This window comes from Carassius auratus, chromosome 34, assembly GCF_003368295.1.
Source record: "Carassius auratus strain Wakin chromosome 34, ASM336829v1, whole genome shotgun sequence".
NCBI classification, from domain to species: domain Eukaryota; kingdom Metazoa; phylum Chordata; class Actinopteri; order Cypriniformes; family Cyprinidae; genus Carassius; species Carassius auratus.
The window spans coordinates 26,516,017-26,531,897 of NC_039276.1; the positions used below are offsets into that span (position 1 = coordinate 26,516,017).

The 15,881-nt window shown below is 39.0% G+C and overlaps 1 protein-coding gene across 1 annotated transcript in view; it reads right to left on the reverse strand.

The window, feature by feature from the left end:
• LOC113053646 (cholecystokinin receptor-like) overlaps nt 1-15,881 on the reverse strand; it is a 52,229-nt gene that overhangs the window by 16,800 nt on the left and 19,548 nt on the right. Inside the window, exons 2-3 of the mRNA XM_026218819.1 lie at nt 6,235-6,483; nt 3,991-4,252 (exon numbers count right to left, since the gene is read on the reverse strand). Of these exons, the coding sequence (XP_026074604.1) occupies nt 3,991-4,252; nt 6,235-6,483 (511 nt within the window). The remainder of the gene's footprint in view (nt 1-3,990; nt 4,253-6,234; nt 6,484-15,881) is intronic.

Consider the following 15,881-nt stretch of genomic DNA (forward strand, 5'->3'; position numbering starts at 1 on the left):
GACAGCAATCTCCTCGCGCAAGACAGGGGCGTCCTGGACTGCCACCGAAGTCTCGAGCACGCCATTGAACTTGGGGGGTCGCCGGGCGAACTGAATCGCATAGCCGAGTCGAACCGTCCGGATGAGCCAGCGTGACGGGTTGGGCAGCGCAAGCCACGCTCCCAGATACCGTACAAGTGGCACCAAGGGGACAGTCGACATACCCGCAGTGGTGCAGCGATGGGGAGTCGTGCGGGAAGGCCCAGAAGGCACTGCGTCCTGGGTCATCGCAAGCACACTCCCCGTGTTCCCGGAGGAACTGGCCAGAGACGCATGGAGAGGCATTGCATCTCCGAACCGCGAACTCTTGGCCGCTGGCGAAAGGGGGCGTCGTGGGTGAGAATGAGGAAGCTTTGCGTCGCTCATTGTCAGCCCACGAGCCTTGCAACTCGGAGGAAGGAGAAATTGCTCTTCCAATGAAAATGTGGGTGCCACTGGCCGTTCGACCAGCGGCGGAACAGAACCAGAAGATTCTCCACCCGGCCCTCCTCCGGGGGAGGGAGTGGCGCTCTCTCCGCCATCTCCTGAAGAGCAGTTCTCCGCATCTCCGAGTTGCCCGTGTCAGGGCCGCTTAGTCGACTTCCTCGAGGACTTTGCAGCCGGGAGTGACACGGGGGGCGCCGCTCTCCTGCGCGGGGCTCGACGCGCCGGCCTCGAAGAACTCTCAGCACGGGGCGGAGCTGGTGTGGAGGACGCAGGGAGGCGCCCTCGGCGACGAGCAGGCTGAGGCACTGCCTGCGACGGAATGGTGGCAACCGGAGGATCACGTCGTGGCAAGATGTGCTGTATGGCCTCAGTCTGCTGTTGTTCTGTCAGGAACTACTGGGCACAGCCCCTGACAGCGTCGCCCCACAGGACAGCCTGGGACATGGGAGCATCGAGAAAGTGCACTTTGTCAATGTCTCTCATACAGACCAGGCTGAACCTGAAACGGCACTACTGGACCACCAGAGTGGACATCGCCTACCCGAGGGACTGCGTTGTGACTTCCGTCACCCAGAAGGGGGAGGTCAGTCGCCATGGGCAGCTCCTGCATCAACCGCGGGTTGGTCCTACCCTCGTGCATTGTTAAAGCCTTGGCTTGTTGGGTTTGCAGGATAGCCATGGCATGCAAAGCAGAGACAGCTTGGCCCGCAGCACTGTAAGCCTTGGTAGCGAGCGCGGCCGACAGCTTACAGACCTTGGGTGAGGGGCGCGGACTATCCCTCCCAGTGGCGGCGTTTTGCGGACACAAGTGCACCGCAATCGCACTCTCCTGCTGGGGAATGTCAACACACCCCTAGCTGCCTCGCCATCGAGGGTAGTGAGGACGGAGGAACGAAATGAGCTGCTTACGGCCGTAAAAGGGGCCATCCACGACTACATTACTTCCCCATGCACATCCGGGAAGAAAGGAACCAGAGTAAAACGCGGTTGTGAGTCGCGCTCCACACCGAGAACCAATCAAACAGCCATGAGCACTCAGGGCTGGGCGGTGCATTCACCTCCATCCAGATGCTCACAGCTGCCCGGGCAAGCACGGCTGTCAACTCTGGGTCCAATTCGGCAGTGGCGACAACACCCGAGGGGGGCAGCCCCGCCGAATCTTCATCCACAGAGGTCAACAGCCCATCCCCGATGCTGCAATCGACATCTGATCTCCGGCGGCAAACTGAATGACCCGTTGGGACTGCCATAAGACAGCCCAGCAAAATCACCCAGCAGCTGCACAGGACAAACACTGCGGAAGGGGTAAGAGGTCCGTGGGGCGTGGCCCGGTGGAGAAGCTCTCACTGTCACCTTCAAATCTCCCAGAGCACTAGCCGGCGGTCCTCTGCTCGAGACAGAGAAACCAGAACGGGTAGTGACAGAGGGGTCTGCTCCCTTCCCTTTAAGAAAGGGGAGACGCGATCACAGCGTTGCCATGGTCACACACGCAGTGCGTGCATGAACCATCCACGAACGCGCCTTCAGCGTGCTGAATGCCCAGACACGGAAGAGAGCGAACGTGGCCGTTGTCAGAGAACAGGAAACGACCGCATCCAGAAGGACGCGGACGAAACGGCGTCTTGAAAAAGACGCGAATCGTCCGCGATTTGCTCTTTTAGGAAATCTGCTCTCTTAGTTGAAGCGCCCAGGGGAATCGCTGAAAGGGACACCGCTGTTTGCGCCGTACCGCCAACCAGAACAGCTTCCCGACACAGCAGATGAATGGCTTTGTGGAGTATAACGGCTTTCATACAACCACTCGGCTCCGAAGCAAAAATCTAATGAGTGGATGCACCTGTCGCTCTATTTATACCCGCTGGCACGGGGAGTGGCTCAGGTGTGTTAATCCACTTGCCAATTTCATTGGCGTTTTCTCTTAAAATCAGAGATGATTGGCCTCCCAAGTGAGACCCCATTTGTCGGTCGACATAACTCGTAGTGACCGACAGATAGGGAACTAGAAAGCTACAGGCAGGTGAGATTTAATTAGGTTTTGGGGCTGAACTCTGCAGGGCTGCAGCTCTCAAGGACCGGAGTTAGCTACTCCTGTTATAGGTTAAGGCCAGAAGTGATAGTTTAAAAGTCAAAATGCCTTAACGATTTATTTATGTATTAATTGCTGGATTGGAGTCATGTACATTACTTGTTGACTATTGTGATGTTTTTATCAGCTGTTTGGACTCTTATTCTGACAGCGCCCATTCACTGCAGAGGATCCACTAGGCAAGTGATGTAATGCAAAATTTCCATAAATCTGTTCAGATGAATAAATAAACCCATTTACATATTGGATAACCTGAGGTTGAATACACATTCAGCAAATTAGCATTTTGGGTTAAACTTTTCCTTTAAGATATATATAATCCCACTCACTGATATATTTATCCTAGGATAGCCACTTGTCTAATTTAATGAAAACTGTTTCACATAGATTATCCAAAACAGTGTTTGTTTGTTTTTCTACAAGTTATTTGTTTATTCTGATTATATTTCTGAATTAATTTAAATATTGATAATTATCATCAGAGATGTGTGGTCATGCATTCACATAGCTTGAAGGGAACATAATTGTTATGTGCCTAACAACACCTTTTCCCTGTAGCAAAACTCTTTTTATGCCCAACCTTGCTGTAACTGAATATGCAGAAAGAATAAGAAAAAATTACAAGCAAACTCAGAGCATTGAACACGGAGAGAGAGTCCTGTTGTTCCTTGCTGTCTACCTAGCAACAGCTATCCTAAAACATAAATGTGCCACAAACTGATGTTTTACTCCCTGGCTCCCTATAAGAGTGCTGCAGAATGACTCTGTTTCTGTCTTTGCCTCTCATCTTAAGACAAACACGGACAATGATGTTATATGAGTGATAGGATTATTTCCCATGAAAGGAGATTTCAGAGTTCAAAACAATTTAAGCTCTAAGGACAACATCTGTGACATGCTCTTTATTACAACAGACAATCGTTTTAAGTATGTTAGTATACAAAAAAATATCAATTAACACAATGTTTATGTTTTGGATAAAGTATAGTAAAAACTGTAATATTGTAAAATATTTGAATATTAAAATAACTCTGTTTGTTTGTTTGTTTTTATTTACAAAGTTGCAATTTTAGGATCATTTCACCAGTCTTCAGAGTCAGATGATCCTTCAGAAATCATTATAATATGCTGATTTGCTGCTCAAGAATCATTTCATGTTTTGAAAACAATGGTTGCTGCTTAATCTTTTTTTTTTTTTTCTGAAATATTTGGCAGTGTAGACTCTATGACCCTATCAAAAAACTGCTTCCAAATATTGTTAGTTCATGCATCGCAGCCTGACACTTGATGTAAACTGTCTGAGCTGTGTTGTAGTGGTTTGTGCATGTGCTCAGGAGATATGCACTGCTGTCTCTGGAGGAACCAGATTTGAGTCTGATCTAGGTCATCTCCCTTGTCCACTTGACTGTCATATAAAATAAAAGCCTATGAGCACTCACCACGCTTGCTCCACCTCGCTCTTCGGCCAGTCATGACGGCACATGTGAGCTGTAATATTGTTGGGCTTGGTGAACTTAACTAGTGTGCTGAAGATGGGATAAGGTGTCATAATGAGGAAGGATAGGACCCAGGTGGAAGCGATGACTTTGTAGGCATGGGATCGGGTCTGCCATGCCCGGGACTTTAGTGGGTCGCAAATGGCACTGTACCTCTCAATGGCTATTGCCACCAGACTGAAGGTAGATATGCAGACAGAGATTCCTGTAATAAATAAATAAATAAATATACAGAATATATAGTAATTTTAACCATAAAAGACTGAAATGCTATGGTAAGAATCTGATGACTGGTTGATTAGTAAGTTGCCTTACCATATATGGTTGAAAACTGTAAGAAATCTAACAAGACATTTCCAAATTTACAGTAATTATGCAATAAGCAATTTTACAGTTAAAAAAAAGTTAAATGTACAGTTTTGGAAGTGAAAAAAACATATTGTAATTGACAGTGGAATCCGTAGATGGCATTCACAGAATAAACACTGTGTAACAGATCATATTTAATGTTTTTTTTTTTTTTTTTCATTTAAGTTTCTTAGTTTTTCTTAGTATTTATTGGTTATAGTTCAGGGTTTTATGTTGATGTTTACTGCATTATTTTAGTGTCATGCTTTTTTTGTCAATGTATCCTATAGCTATCCTATAACTACCCTTGTAAATGTAACTTAAATCCATAATAAAGTAATGCTACCGTGTTCTGTGCATTTCATATTTCCCATACATTTTAGTGAATTTGCACAAAGAAATTGGCACCTTTGCATTGAACCAGGAGTCAAGATCTTGTCTATATGGTTTATCCACCAAATTGTCTGATTCAATTGCTCGTATCGCCCTATGTATTCAATGCAACTTCTTATTTTTTTCCCCCAAATTGTATTTCCTTATATAATATAAAGCTTAGTTAGAAACTGAATAGTTAGTTTGTTGGCAGGTGATGTAAAGCCAGATTTCCGACAGTCTCTCATGTCTGTGGAATTACTGCCCCAATGACCCGAGAGCTTTGAGCTGATTTCGCCCTCCACATCAGAGCTCATACCAAGGAAATTGTTCTTTCCTTTACAAATCCCCTTCCTTCTCCACCCCCTCAAATAACAAACAGTGAGAAGGAGGTTGTGGTTGGCACAGCGTGTTGGATGTGCTGCCCTGTCGCACTCTGACACTGTGTGGGCCACAGGCACTCGCACACACTCAAGCAAATAAGATTTGCTCTCTTTGAACTGTGTCACCTCCAGGGCCTCGACCAGATAGTCAACATAATGCAGGAGAAAAACATCCTTTAGAAACGCTATCTGATCACCCGTGTATGCCAGTAAAACTGTACCTGAATCGTTCCTTGTGCCTGTGACTTTTATGCAATGCAAATCAATATTGTCCACTGATGTCCAAAACAGAATTGTCTTTCATTTTATTTATTTTTTTGCCCCTTTGCCAGAGGTCCATGTGTGTCAGATCTGACCTTGGCATTGTCCTGGCTGTTGCTGGGTGAGCCTTTACTGTCATTTAGGGAGGTAGTGATCCATGAAAATGTGCAGATCAAGCTAGATGCATGCAAACATATGTCTACATCAGTGGCCAATTTCTCAAAGCGAGTGTAGGTGCCAAAATCTGACATCCTGGTAATTGTTTTGCAGATGAAGAGCAGTCTCACCTAGCCAGTTTGACTTGTGTTTTAAAGTGTGGCTCATATTGCAGATTATTTGTGTTGTTTTTACAGTACAGTATTGTTAATAAACCAAACCCTGAAATACATGATACCATAATAATAGATTATTATTTAAAATACTGTACAATGCAACAGTTTCAAGTTGTGCAGGAAACACCAATAAAGAGAAAACACAAATATTGTGCAAATGAAATTATGTTATATAAATGTTTCATGAATTACTAAGTTAAATCAAAACAGAAAATAATGATAATAATAAAAAACACTTAAAATTAGAATCAGTTCAGATTCTGCTGTAAACCAACTGAAAGACAATAGTGTCATAATAGAGCTTAAGTCTTAAGATTAAAGTTCTGAAGATCTAGGTGAGAGAACTTGAAGCTTGTGATTTTACCAGTGCTTATGAAGGTCCCATAAGCCAGCAGAATATCCAGTGCAAAGAAGTTATTTTCTTTGTGATTTAGTGGGCTACATTAATAACATGCTCATTAAAGGTTAGAAGACATGAAAGTTCAACTCACCCATAAGATAGGCCACAATCTTGCACATGGCAGCTCCAAAGATGAAATCTTCCAACAGGTTGGGAATAAGAGTGAAGGGCATACAGAAAATAGCCATCATGAGATCACTAATGGCCAGGGAGAGCAGGAATGAGTTGGTCACCGTCCGCATTCGCTTGTTCACCACCAAAACCACAATGATGAGCAGGTTACCAAACACACTCAGCAGGAATATGAGAGAGTACAGCAGTATGCGGAGCAAATCCATTTCTGAAAGACAAAGATCAAATAACAGATTAACATATTAAAGGCAAGGAAAACAAGACAGCCAATGATACATTAAAAAACTATAGACTGTAAAGATGTGGGAGGCTCAGTTTAAAATCACCAATTAAATCACTTTTAAATATATCAGATCACTGCATATACATTTAATTATTATAATACTCAAAAGGACTAAGAAAAGGACTTAATAAACTCTCCACACTCTCATTTGATTACTTGTTGAGTTCATTTTTCACACAGTCCACAATTGCCCGATGGTAAATTATATGTTATTGCTGGCACATGGTAATTTCCAAAATGTTGTGCTGCCAAAAAATGTAACTAAATCTTCCTTCCTGAAAGGGGGGTAAGATATGACCAAATAAAACAGAACAATATTCGTAACAATTTAATTAATCATTGTGACATGTTAGGTAGAGTGTTTAATTAACAAGCAACAAGTAATAACCCAAAATAAATGTACAGTACTGGACTAACTAAAATCAGACTGCATGGTTCCTGCCACTGCATTTTACAATCAGTCAATCAACTAATTAATATATATTTTTAATGATTAATTTAATAATAATAATTATTATTATTTATTTATTTATTATTATCATTATAATTATTATTTTCTGTACTTCACAGTGACTGGATCTAACCCCCCATAAAACATACATTGTTTTAGAAAGTTAATCTATAAATTTGCTACATGCTGTCAGGTTTTCTTGCTAACTTACTGAATTTTTAGAAGTGATGAGTGCCTCTAATGGTCTTCAATGCAACCTCAAGCTGGTAATGGAAAATCTAGCCATCATGAAATAACATCCTCCGAATGTAACAGCTCACTCAAACACTTAAAGCTCTGTATTTTGTTCAGACAAGGCTGATTGATTGTGTTTTTCTAGCTGATCTCTGTGGCCATAAATCAGAATTTTTTCATAAGGAATAATTCTTTCTGACATGGCCCATCACTTTGTTTAAGCAGGAGGTGGAAAGTTGATATCTGGAACTGAAATGCTAATGTATAATTGGAAAGCTGTCTGATTGTGAATCGATCAGAGGGAACTACAGTGACTAATGTCCTTCATGTTAATAGATAAAATCGATAGTTTCATAGTATTCATATCCTAAATGATACAGATCTATCTATGCAGGAAAATGTATTAGTTACAATTTTGTAATATATACAGGCATTGTTGAGAAAAATAAATAAATCTGCAGACATTTCAAATAGACTATAATACATTTATCGGAAATACACTGGCCATCTTTTCAGAATTGTTGTTTTTTGTTGTAGTTCCTACAGAGCTGACATGGACGGGTTTAATTTCCACTGAGTTTAATAAATACAAGACATTTCACACCAGACAAGAAAATGTCACAAAATAAACAAATAAAACAAAACTGGAAAAAGCTATTCAAATATTACTGATCAGAAAAGTGATTGTATTTTATATGACATTTAAAAATAATTACTTTTTTTTAGTTTGACAGGACAAAATGTAAGAAACCAGTTAGAAGTGTACAGCTGCTGTTAAATTAGACTTTGAGCATGCAAAATATCTACAGGCACAGCAATGGTCGTGATATGACATCATGCTCTATAGCTTCTTTTTTCAAAACATCATCTATATGTTAATATCAACATATAACACATCCAAAAGGTAAAATGTGCTGTCTATGCCACTTTTCTGCTACACTTTAATCCTGAAAATGTCAAGTTTGTATTCTTTTAGTTCAGCTAGGGGCTCATGCTGATATTCTATTGGTCACACGTCTTCACGCAATATAAATTTGCAGGGCAGAGTTCACCAAACTTTTACTTTGGAACGTAACAAAATGTGAAACTTCTTTGTATGAGGTTGTGTGTCTGGCCTCCCACATTTGCATGTACATGTATGGAAGTCAAGGGATGAAAAGTTCAGTGTGACCGGCCCTTAAGGATGAATCGTTGAAAAATTACATATTTGATGAGCCTTTATTCTGAATACGAGCACTATTAAGAATACACCTTAATGTCTACAGTGGTTATAGCTTGACATACAGTATATGTGATTTTTTTATTTATTTTTTTATAAACATTCCTCTGATATTGCATATTTTTAGTCAATATGGTAATTTTGGTAAATTTTTCTTTCTTTTGTGGAACGCAAAATATATAAGAAGCTGTTTTCAAATGTTTTATTGTTTACAGTAAATATCAATGGACCCCTTCACTGTATGAGACATTTTTCAAAGTCTTAAAGGTGAACTGTCACTTTAAGGCTTATTTTGCTCTGGCTCTATTGACTTTTGTACATTGTGTGACATATTCCAACTGCTTTTCATCACTGCCTCTGCAGAGAGCAGTCAGTGTGAGTCAGCATGAGCAGAGAGGATTATGGGATGTGAACAGTCATATCCTGTTTGTGGTTTAGTCAGGCTAAAGCAATCAATTGAGGCCACGTTTGACTACAGCTCAGGGTTCTGTGTGCGCTCCATTACTGATCGCCTGTAGCCACTGGTCTTAAAGGATTAGATCCACCAAAATGCTGCTGATATCCTCAGGACTCATGAGAGATGTGGTCCACACGAGTGGCTCGACTAAAATCGATCTCTCACTTTCTCTGTCGTTGGTTATCAAGTATCCTCCACATGGCACTATACTCTCTGGTACACATTAGCCTCACTATGTGGGTAAAGTGTGAACTAAACTGTTTGAGAATTGCTGTGAATTCTGTCATAGTTGTGGGTTTCACAAAACTTGTTAGAAAACCACGACGTGTTGCCTTGGGATGGGATTGACTTGATTTAGGGTTAAAAAAGCATGCATCATCATTGCTGGTAATTGGATTAATTTACCATTTTGAACTCACTATTCATCAGGCTTTAATTAAAAAAAATAAATGCATAAATGTACCAAAGTGTCCCTTTGAGGGAACTGCTCCAGCGACAAGCTGTTTTTTTTTTTTTTTTACATTTTTCACAAGCTGACCTTTTTTTCTAATAATTGATACCTCTCAGGATGTCAGTTCCTTGTGAAAAGAAGTACATTTCATCATACTTAAAGGGTTAGTTCAGTCAAAAAGGAAAATTATGTCATTTATGACTCACCCTCATGTTGTTCCAAACCCGTAAGACCTCAGTTTATCTTCAGCACACAGTTTAAGATATTTTAGATTTAGCTCGAGAGGTTTCTGTCCCTCCACTGAAACTGTGTGTACGGTATACTGTCCATGTCCAGAAATTTAAGAAAAACATCATCAAAGTAGTCCATGTGACATCAGAGGGTCAGTTAGAATTTTTTGAAGCATCGAAAATACATTTTGGTCCAAAAATAACAAAAACTATGATTTTATTCAGCATTGTCTTCTCTTCTGGGTCTGTTGTGAGTGCGTTCACTGCAGTGTAGTAATATCCGGTTCGCGAACGAATCACTCGGTGTAACCGAATTAAACTGTGTTCCGAAAATGAATGGAGGTCTCACGGGTTTGGAACGACATGAGGGTGAGTCTTTCATGACATAATTTTCCTTTTTGGCTGAACTAACCCTTTAAGTGTAAACTGAATATTTTTTTGTTTTGTTTTGTTTTTTTAACTGAAGGTTAATTGCAAATAAATGATAATAGTTTACATTTAAATAGTAAATCATAGTTACAGTTTAAATATGATAGTTAACATATTGAAGAGTAATTTTTAAAGCATGACAGTTTTAAAAGTTTGTCAGGAAAAGCCGATTGAAAGTATGAAAGTAAATTTAGCATTTTATTTGGAAATCAAGGAGTCTGAGAAACACAGAAACCAAAGTTCAGTGTGAAGTTTCCAAAGTCAGAGATGATTTGGGTGCCGGGACGTCTGCTTGTGTTGCTACATTGTGTTTTATCAAGTCCAAAGTCTACCAGGAGATTTTGGAGCACTTTATGGTTCCATCTGCTGACAAGTTTTATGGAGATGCTGATTTCATTTTGCAGCAGGACTTTAGAACCTGTCCACAGTGTCAAAACCACTTCCAAGTGGTTTGATGACCATGATATTACTGTGCTTGATTGGCCAGCCAACTCACCAGACCTGAACCTCAGAGAATCTATAGGGTATTGTGAAGAGGAAGATAAGTAACATCTGACAAAATGTACAGAGGAGCTGAAGGCCCCATCAAAGAAACCTAGTCTTCAATAATATCACAGGCTGATCGCCTCCTTGCCATGCCACACTGAAGCAGTAATTCATGCAAATGAAAAGGAGCCCTAACCAAGTATTGTGTGCATAATTCAACCTGCTTTGGTAGCTTGAACATTTCTGTTTTAAAAAAATTAATAAATAAAAAAATAAAATTGTATTGATCTTTGAGAAAATATTCTTCTTTTAATCTTCCTACAGTAAGTTGTAAGAATCATCAGAATACATCAGAATTAAAACAAAGAAGTCTTGAAATATTTCAGTTTGTGCGCAATGAATCTAGAATATACGAAAGTTCGCTTTTTTGAATTAAAAAATAAAAATAAAGAACTTTTTCATGATATTCTATTTTTAGACCAGTACCTATAGATTGAACACCTTTTAAGCAATGCATATGATATCACTGTTTCCACAAATTAATGTTTCCGAAGACTGACCACTCAAAAAAAGACTAAACAGCTTAAGACATTAAAATAGTAGAAACATATAAAGTAATCAGAAACACACACTGATGAATGCAACCAACTCAGTTTGGAGAAAAGGTTTCGGAAGAAATAGACAATAAATATTACAGAGAATTAAACACTCGTTCCCCTTGCAAACTGAAATGTGACAAAGGGGCCATTCAATCGAATTCAAGTACTCTTTCCTCTGTGCTCTTCTTCTTGTGGATGAATGTCTCCCTCAGCATATTTAACCATGCAATATTGCCGTCTGAGACAGATGTTTGTTTAAGGATGATCTTTCAACATGTCCTATCTTACACAAACCTGTACTGCGATCCTTTGGATGTCACATTGCTATTAAAACCATACAAGACTGCATGGAGTTGAAAACTGCCAATAACTCGCTGAAAACGAGGGCCCAACAAAACCTAAACACTGTAGGTCATTGATCATTTATTAAACCATATGAGACTGGTCAGTGGCGGACTGGGACAGTAAATCGGGAATTTGACTCCACCCCAGGCCACCTCTGTTGCTGCTGTCACCACCACCCAATTCATGTGTCCACCAGACTGCTAAATTATTTGGCTCTTTCAGTTGTTTGAATTGTGTTATACTTAAAAAATGCATCTAAATCCTTAGACTGTGGACGGGCAAAATAATCAAATGAAGTATCAAGGCATTCACTTTCTCTATCATGTTTCCCTGAATCTCCCTCTCACTCCCTCTGCAATTTGTGTTTCTCTGCAATATGAAATAAGCACTTTAAATAATCTACATTAATTATGCAGCCATCAGTTGTATGTCCCCGTAATCACAGTCCTACTACTGATGACCTTATGAATCATAAAAGCACATATATTTGTCTAAGAGTGTAGCCAGCATGTTTAGTTTTGCTTATAGCCTAAACTTTACCTGAAGGTTCCTGCTCTGACTCAAAAGAACTGTCCACCTTCTCTTGTTCAACAGCAGGAGCACTAGCATCACTAGCACTACTGTTGCTTCTTTAGTCACCTTCAAAATAAATAAATACTCATTGTAGACTAGGCTATATATTGTAGGCTAGAAATGGAAAATCAAAATTTCTGGTCAAATTTGGCACTAAAAAAATACTGTATCCCCATATGTAAAAAAAAAAAAAATGTGCTAGTTTGTGCAAGTACCATTGTATGTGCTATGTGTATGGAAAAACTATACTTTCAAAAAATATATATTTTATCATATTATTAAGAAAATTTTAACTACAAGCAACAGCACAAATAAAATACAATAGATTAAAGATGCAAATAAAATTAATTCATTTTCAGAGTTTTCATTAGATTTTAGGTACAGAAATTGAATAAAGTAATCAAATGTAAAATAGCATTGCATTTTGGACCATAAATTAAAGATTGTTCTTTATTAAAGTTATAAAAGCTTCCAATCAAGAGCAGTGGGTGATTTCTTTTTTGTTGCTGTTCGATTAATATAAAGACTATCACTTTAAGAGAATGCACTGATCCAGTGTTCACATTCGTATTGAACAAGAGTGAATAGTTTGTCCACTGTATTTTTTTTTTTTTTTTTCTCATCGCTGTTTTTGTAATGTCTGGGAACCCAGAATGCTCATCAATCAACAGAAACAAATATTAGCTGATCCCCGTTTGTTTTACATGTTATTTAGCTATAGTAAACAGATGCTTTGTCTGATTTAAGCTGAACAGCGGTCCCAGCGAGTGCCGAATCATGTGTGGAGAACCAAAGGCTTTGTTTTTTTCAATGAATCGTCCTACCCCTGGTAAATATAATGAAAATGTATTTCAGACTGACCTGCTCCCTTACTGGTGAACATGGCTGGGATTTTGCAGCAACTTGCTGCGTTTGTGGCCAGTACTTTTCTCCTTTTTATACGTTCCCTCTCTGCTCCTCGTTTGCATTTATGCTCCATTTTTTTGCATGATTTTCTAAAATAAAACCTGCCAATTAGGCAATACTTCATTAATGTTGGGCATGTGTTGGTTTCATTTTCACCCGCGATCGCCTGATTCTATATTCATAAATCCATCAATTAGTTTGCAGTTGCATACCAGCGGTAGCCGGCAGGCAAGAATGACCATCAGGTCACCGGGAAATGTCCCGATGGCCAGTCCGCCCCTGAGACTGGTATCCACTGGTAGAGAGATCTGTAAAAAGTCATTTTGAACCAATCAAGGGGGAGTGATGGTTCATTTGTACCACTCTTAAAAAAAAGGGTTATTTATTGGCTTCTATGGTTCCAGGAAGAATCTTTAACATCCATGGAATCTTTCCATTACCAAAATTTCCATTAAAGTTCTTAAGATTGTTCAAATGTTCTGCAAACTATAAAAAAAGAACTGTTCATTGAAGGGTTCTTTCTGGAACTCAATATGTTTTTTTAACATTGGTGAAGAAAAAGCAGTTTTGGAACCCTTATTTTTTAAAAGAGTTCATGTGATGGCCTTTTATTTTGTCAATGCCCATTCATAATTTATTAGTACATTGTTTTAAACAGCAGTGTATGTATGGTTCGCGGTTTAATAAAAGGGGTATAGGGCTTACTAACAAATTGTCATTGGCTTACATAATGTTAAACTGCATTATATTACATCACATTAAAACACTCATTTGGCATTTCCACTGTCTACTGCAGCTGGCCTTAGTTATTGCATATGCATTTGAAGGAGATTCTCTTTCAGATGCAAAATTCATTAGAGTAAATATCGTGACTTATTAAGGTTTGCAATAGTTGATTTACTGGTATTTGTGCTCAAGACTCTCTCAAAATAAATGAATCCAAAAGAAAGAAAGAAAGAAAGAAAGAAAGAAAGAAAGAAAGAAAAAAAGAAAGAGAAAGAAAGAAAAACATGGTGTATGCCTCTGGGGTGTTTTTACGATGTAGATTGATGTCCACCATAATTATCTAGAATGTGGATGCAAGATATACAGATCGTTAAATTAGATGTATATTGTTTAAAAGTGAACTGAATATTTATTCCAGGATGGGATAAACTGCAGCTCATGTCATAAAATGCCTTGGCTTTGTGTCATGTAAACAAAACATCACTATGATTTCTCATCATCCATTTCCATCTCACAACACATCACCTATAGAGCAGCACAGCTACTGTTTCAGCTTCTAAACTTCCCCTTTCTAAAACTCTACAATTTACTATTTCATCAATGCTTTGACCTCATGATCAATTCATGAGGCCATTTCATACAGGTATTAAACCAGAGAACGAATGCATGAATACAATTATAATAAAAACAATTATATAATTTTTTGTGCCAAATGAGTGAATACACATTTTAGATTTGTGTAAATTGTGTTTTCTCACGTATCAGGTCATTGTTATAACCAGTGCTATAACAAACTTGAGGGGAATAACCCAAATAAGAGATGGTGACTTAAGGTAACAAAATATGCTTTATTTTATTCTTCTGTAATCGTTCTTAAAATATCATGAGTGTGTTTCGGTGCTGGATATATTGGTCTTGGTCACTAAAGACCTGAATATATTGGCAAAACCTTCATGTATTTAAGGGTTAAAATCCACAGGACAAAGCACACAAGAAACATTAGGAAAAATATTTACCTGCAGTAAATGTACCCAGTTATGTTTTGCTATATACATTTAAGATCTCTATACTCATATTCTGTGAGCAAATCACAACTAGTCAGCTGCAAATATGTCTTGACCCCAAAAATTCTAACAAAACGTTTCTCAGTGGTTTACAGTAGTATCAAATGTACTTAAAAACATACTAAAAGTTTACCAAAGCTTGACTCCAAGAAAGGCCCCGTTTTTCAAAATGGCTGCTGCCAGGTCCTTAAAATGACCACTACTCCTTGGTTTTCCTCCTAGACCAGAAATATTGGTGCCTGATACATGTTTTTGCCATGTAATTTTATAACTAGCATATTTGCATGATAGATAAGTGATTACAAGTCCAATTATATATTAAAACAATTGGTTACAAGCATATTTATGGGGAAAATATGTACAATTTCCCTTAAGTACATGCAGATACATGTAAAAAAAAAAAAAAATAGAATATCATGGAAAATTTATTTATTTTTTGTAATTTAATTTAAAAAAGCAAACCTTTTATATTCTACATTTATTGCACATGCACAAACTGAAATATGTAAAGAGTTTTTGTTTGAGTTCTGATGGTTACGACTTACAGCTTCAGTACCTCAAAAAAATCGAATATTTTCTCAAAGATCAATCAAAAAAATGTTTACAAAAAAATTTACAAAACAGAAATGTTCAAGATTTCCAAAGTAGGTTTAATTATGCTATCAATACTTGGTTAGGGTTCCTTTTGCAATTACTGTCTGTGGTACTGCAGGTTGCTTTGATGGGGCCTTCAGCTCCTCTGTGTTGTTTTTCAGATGTTACTTATCTTCCTCTTCACAATACCCCATAGATTCTCTGTGAGGTTCAGGTCAGGTGAGTTGGCTGGCCAATCAAGCACAATATTATCATGGTCAGCAAATCACTTGGAAGTGGTTTTGGCACTGTGGGTAGGTTGTGAAGGTTTTGCACTTTGTTTTATGTTTTGTTACTTGTGTCTAGTATCAGCACATGGCTTTGTTAATTGTTTTCTCGGCCATGTGCTCCTTTAGCCCCTCCTCCTTGTTTCCTGTTTACCACAACCCCTCGTCAGCCTGGTCAGTCTAATTGTGCTCAACTGTCCCTCATGTATTTTCCTCCTTATTTATAGTGCCCCTTACCCTTTTTTGTTTGCTGGTTCATGGTCATTCACACCCTCTCTGTCTCTGTATGTGGC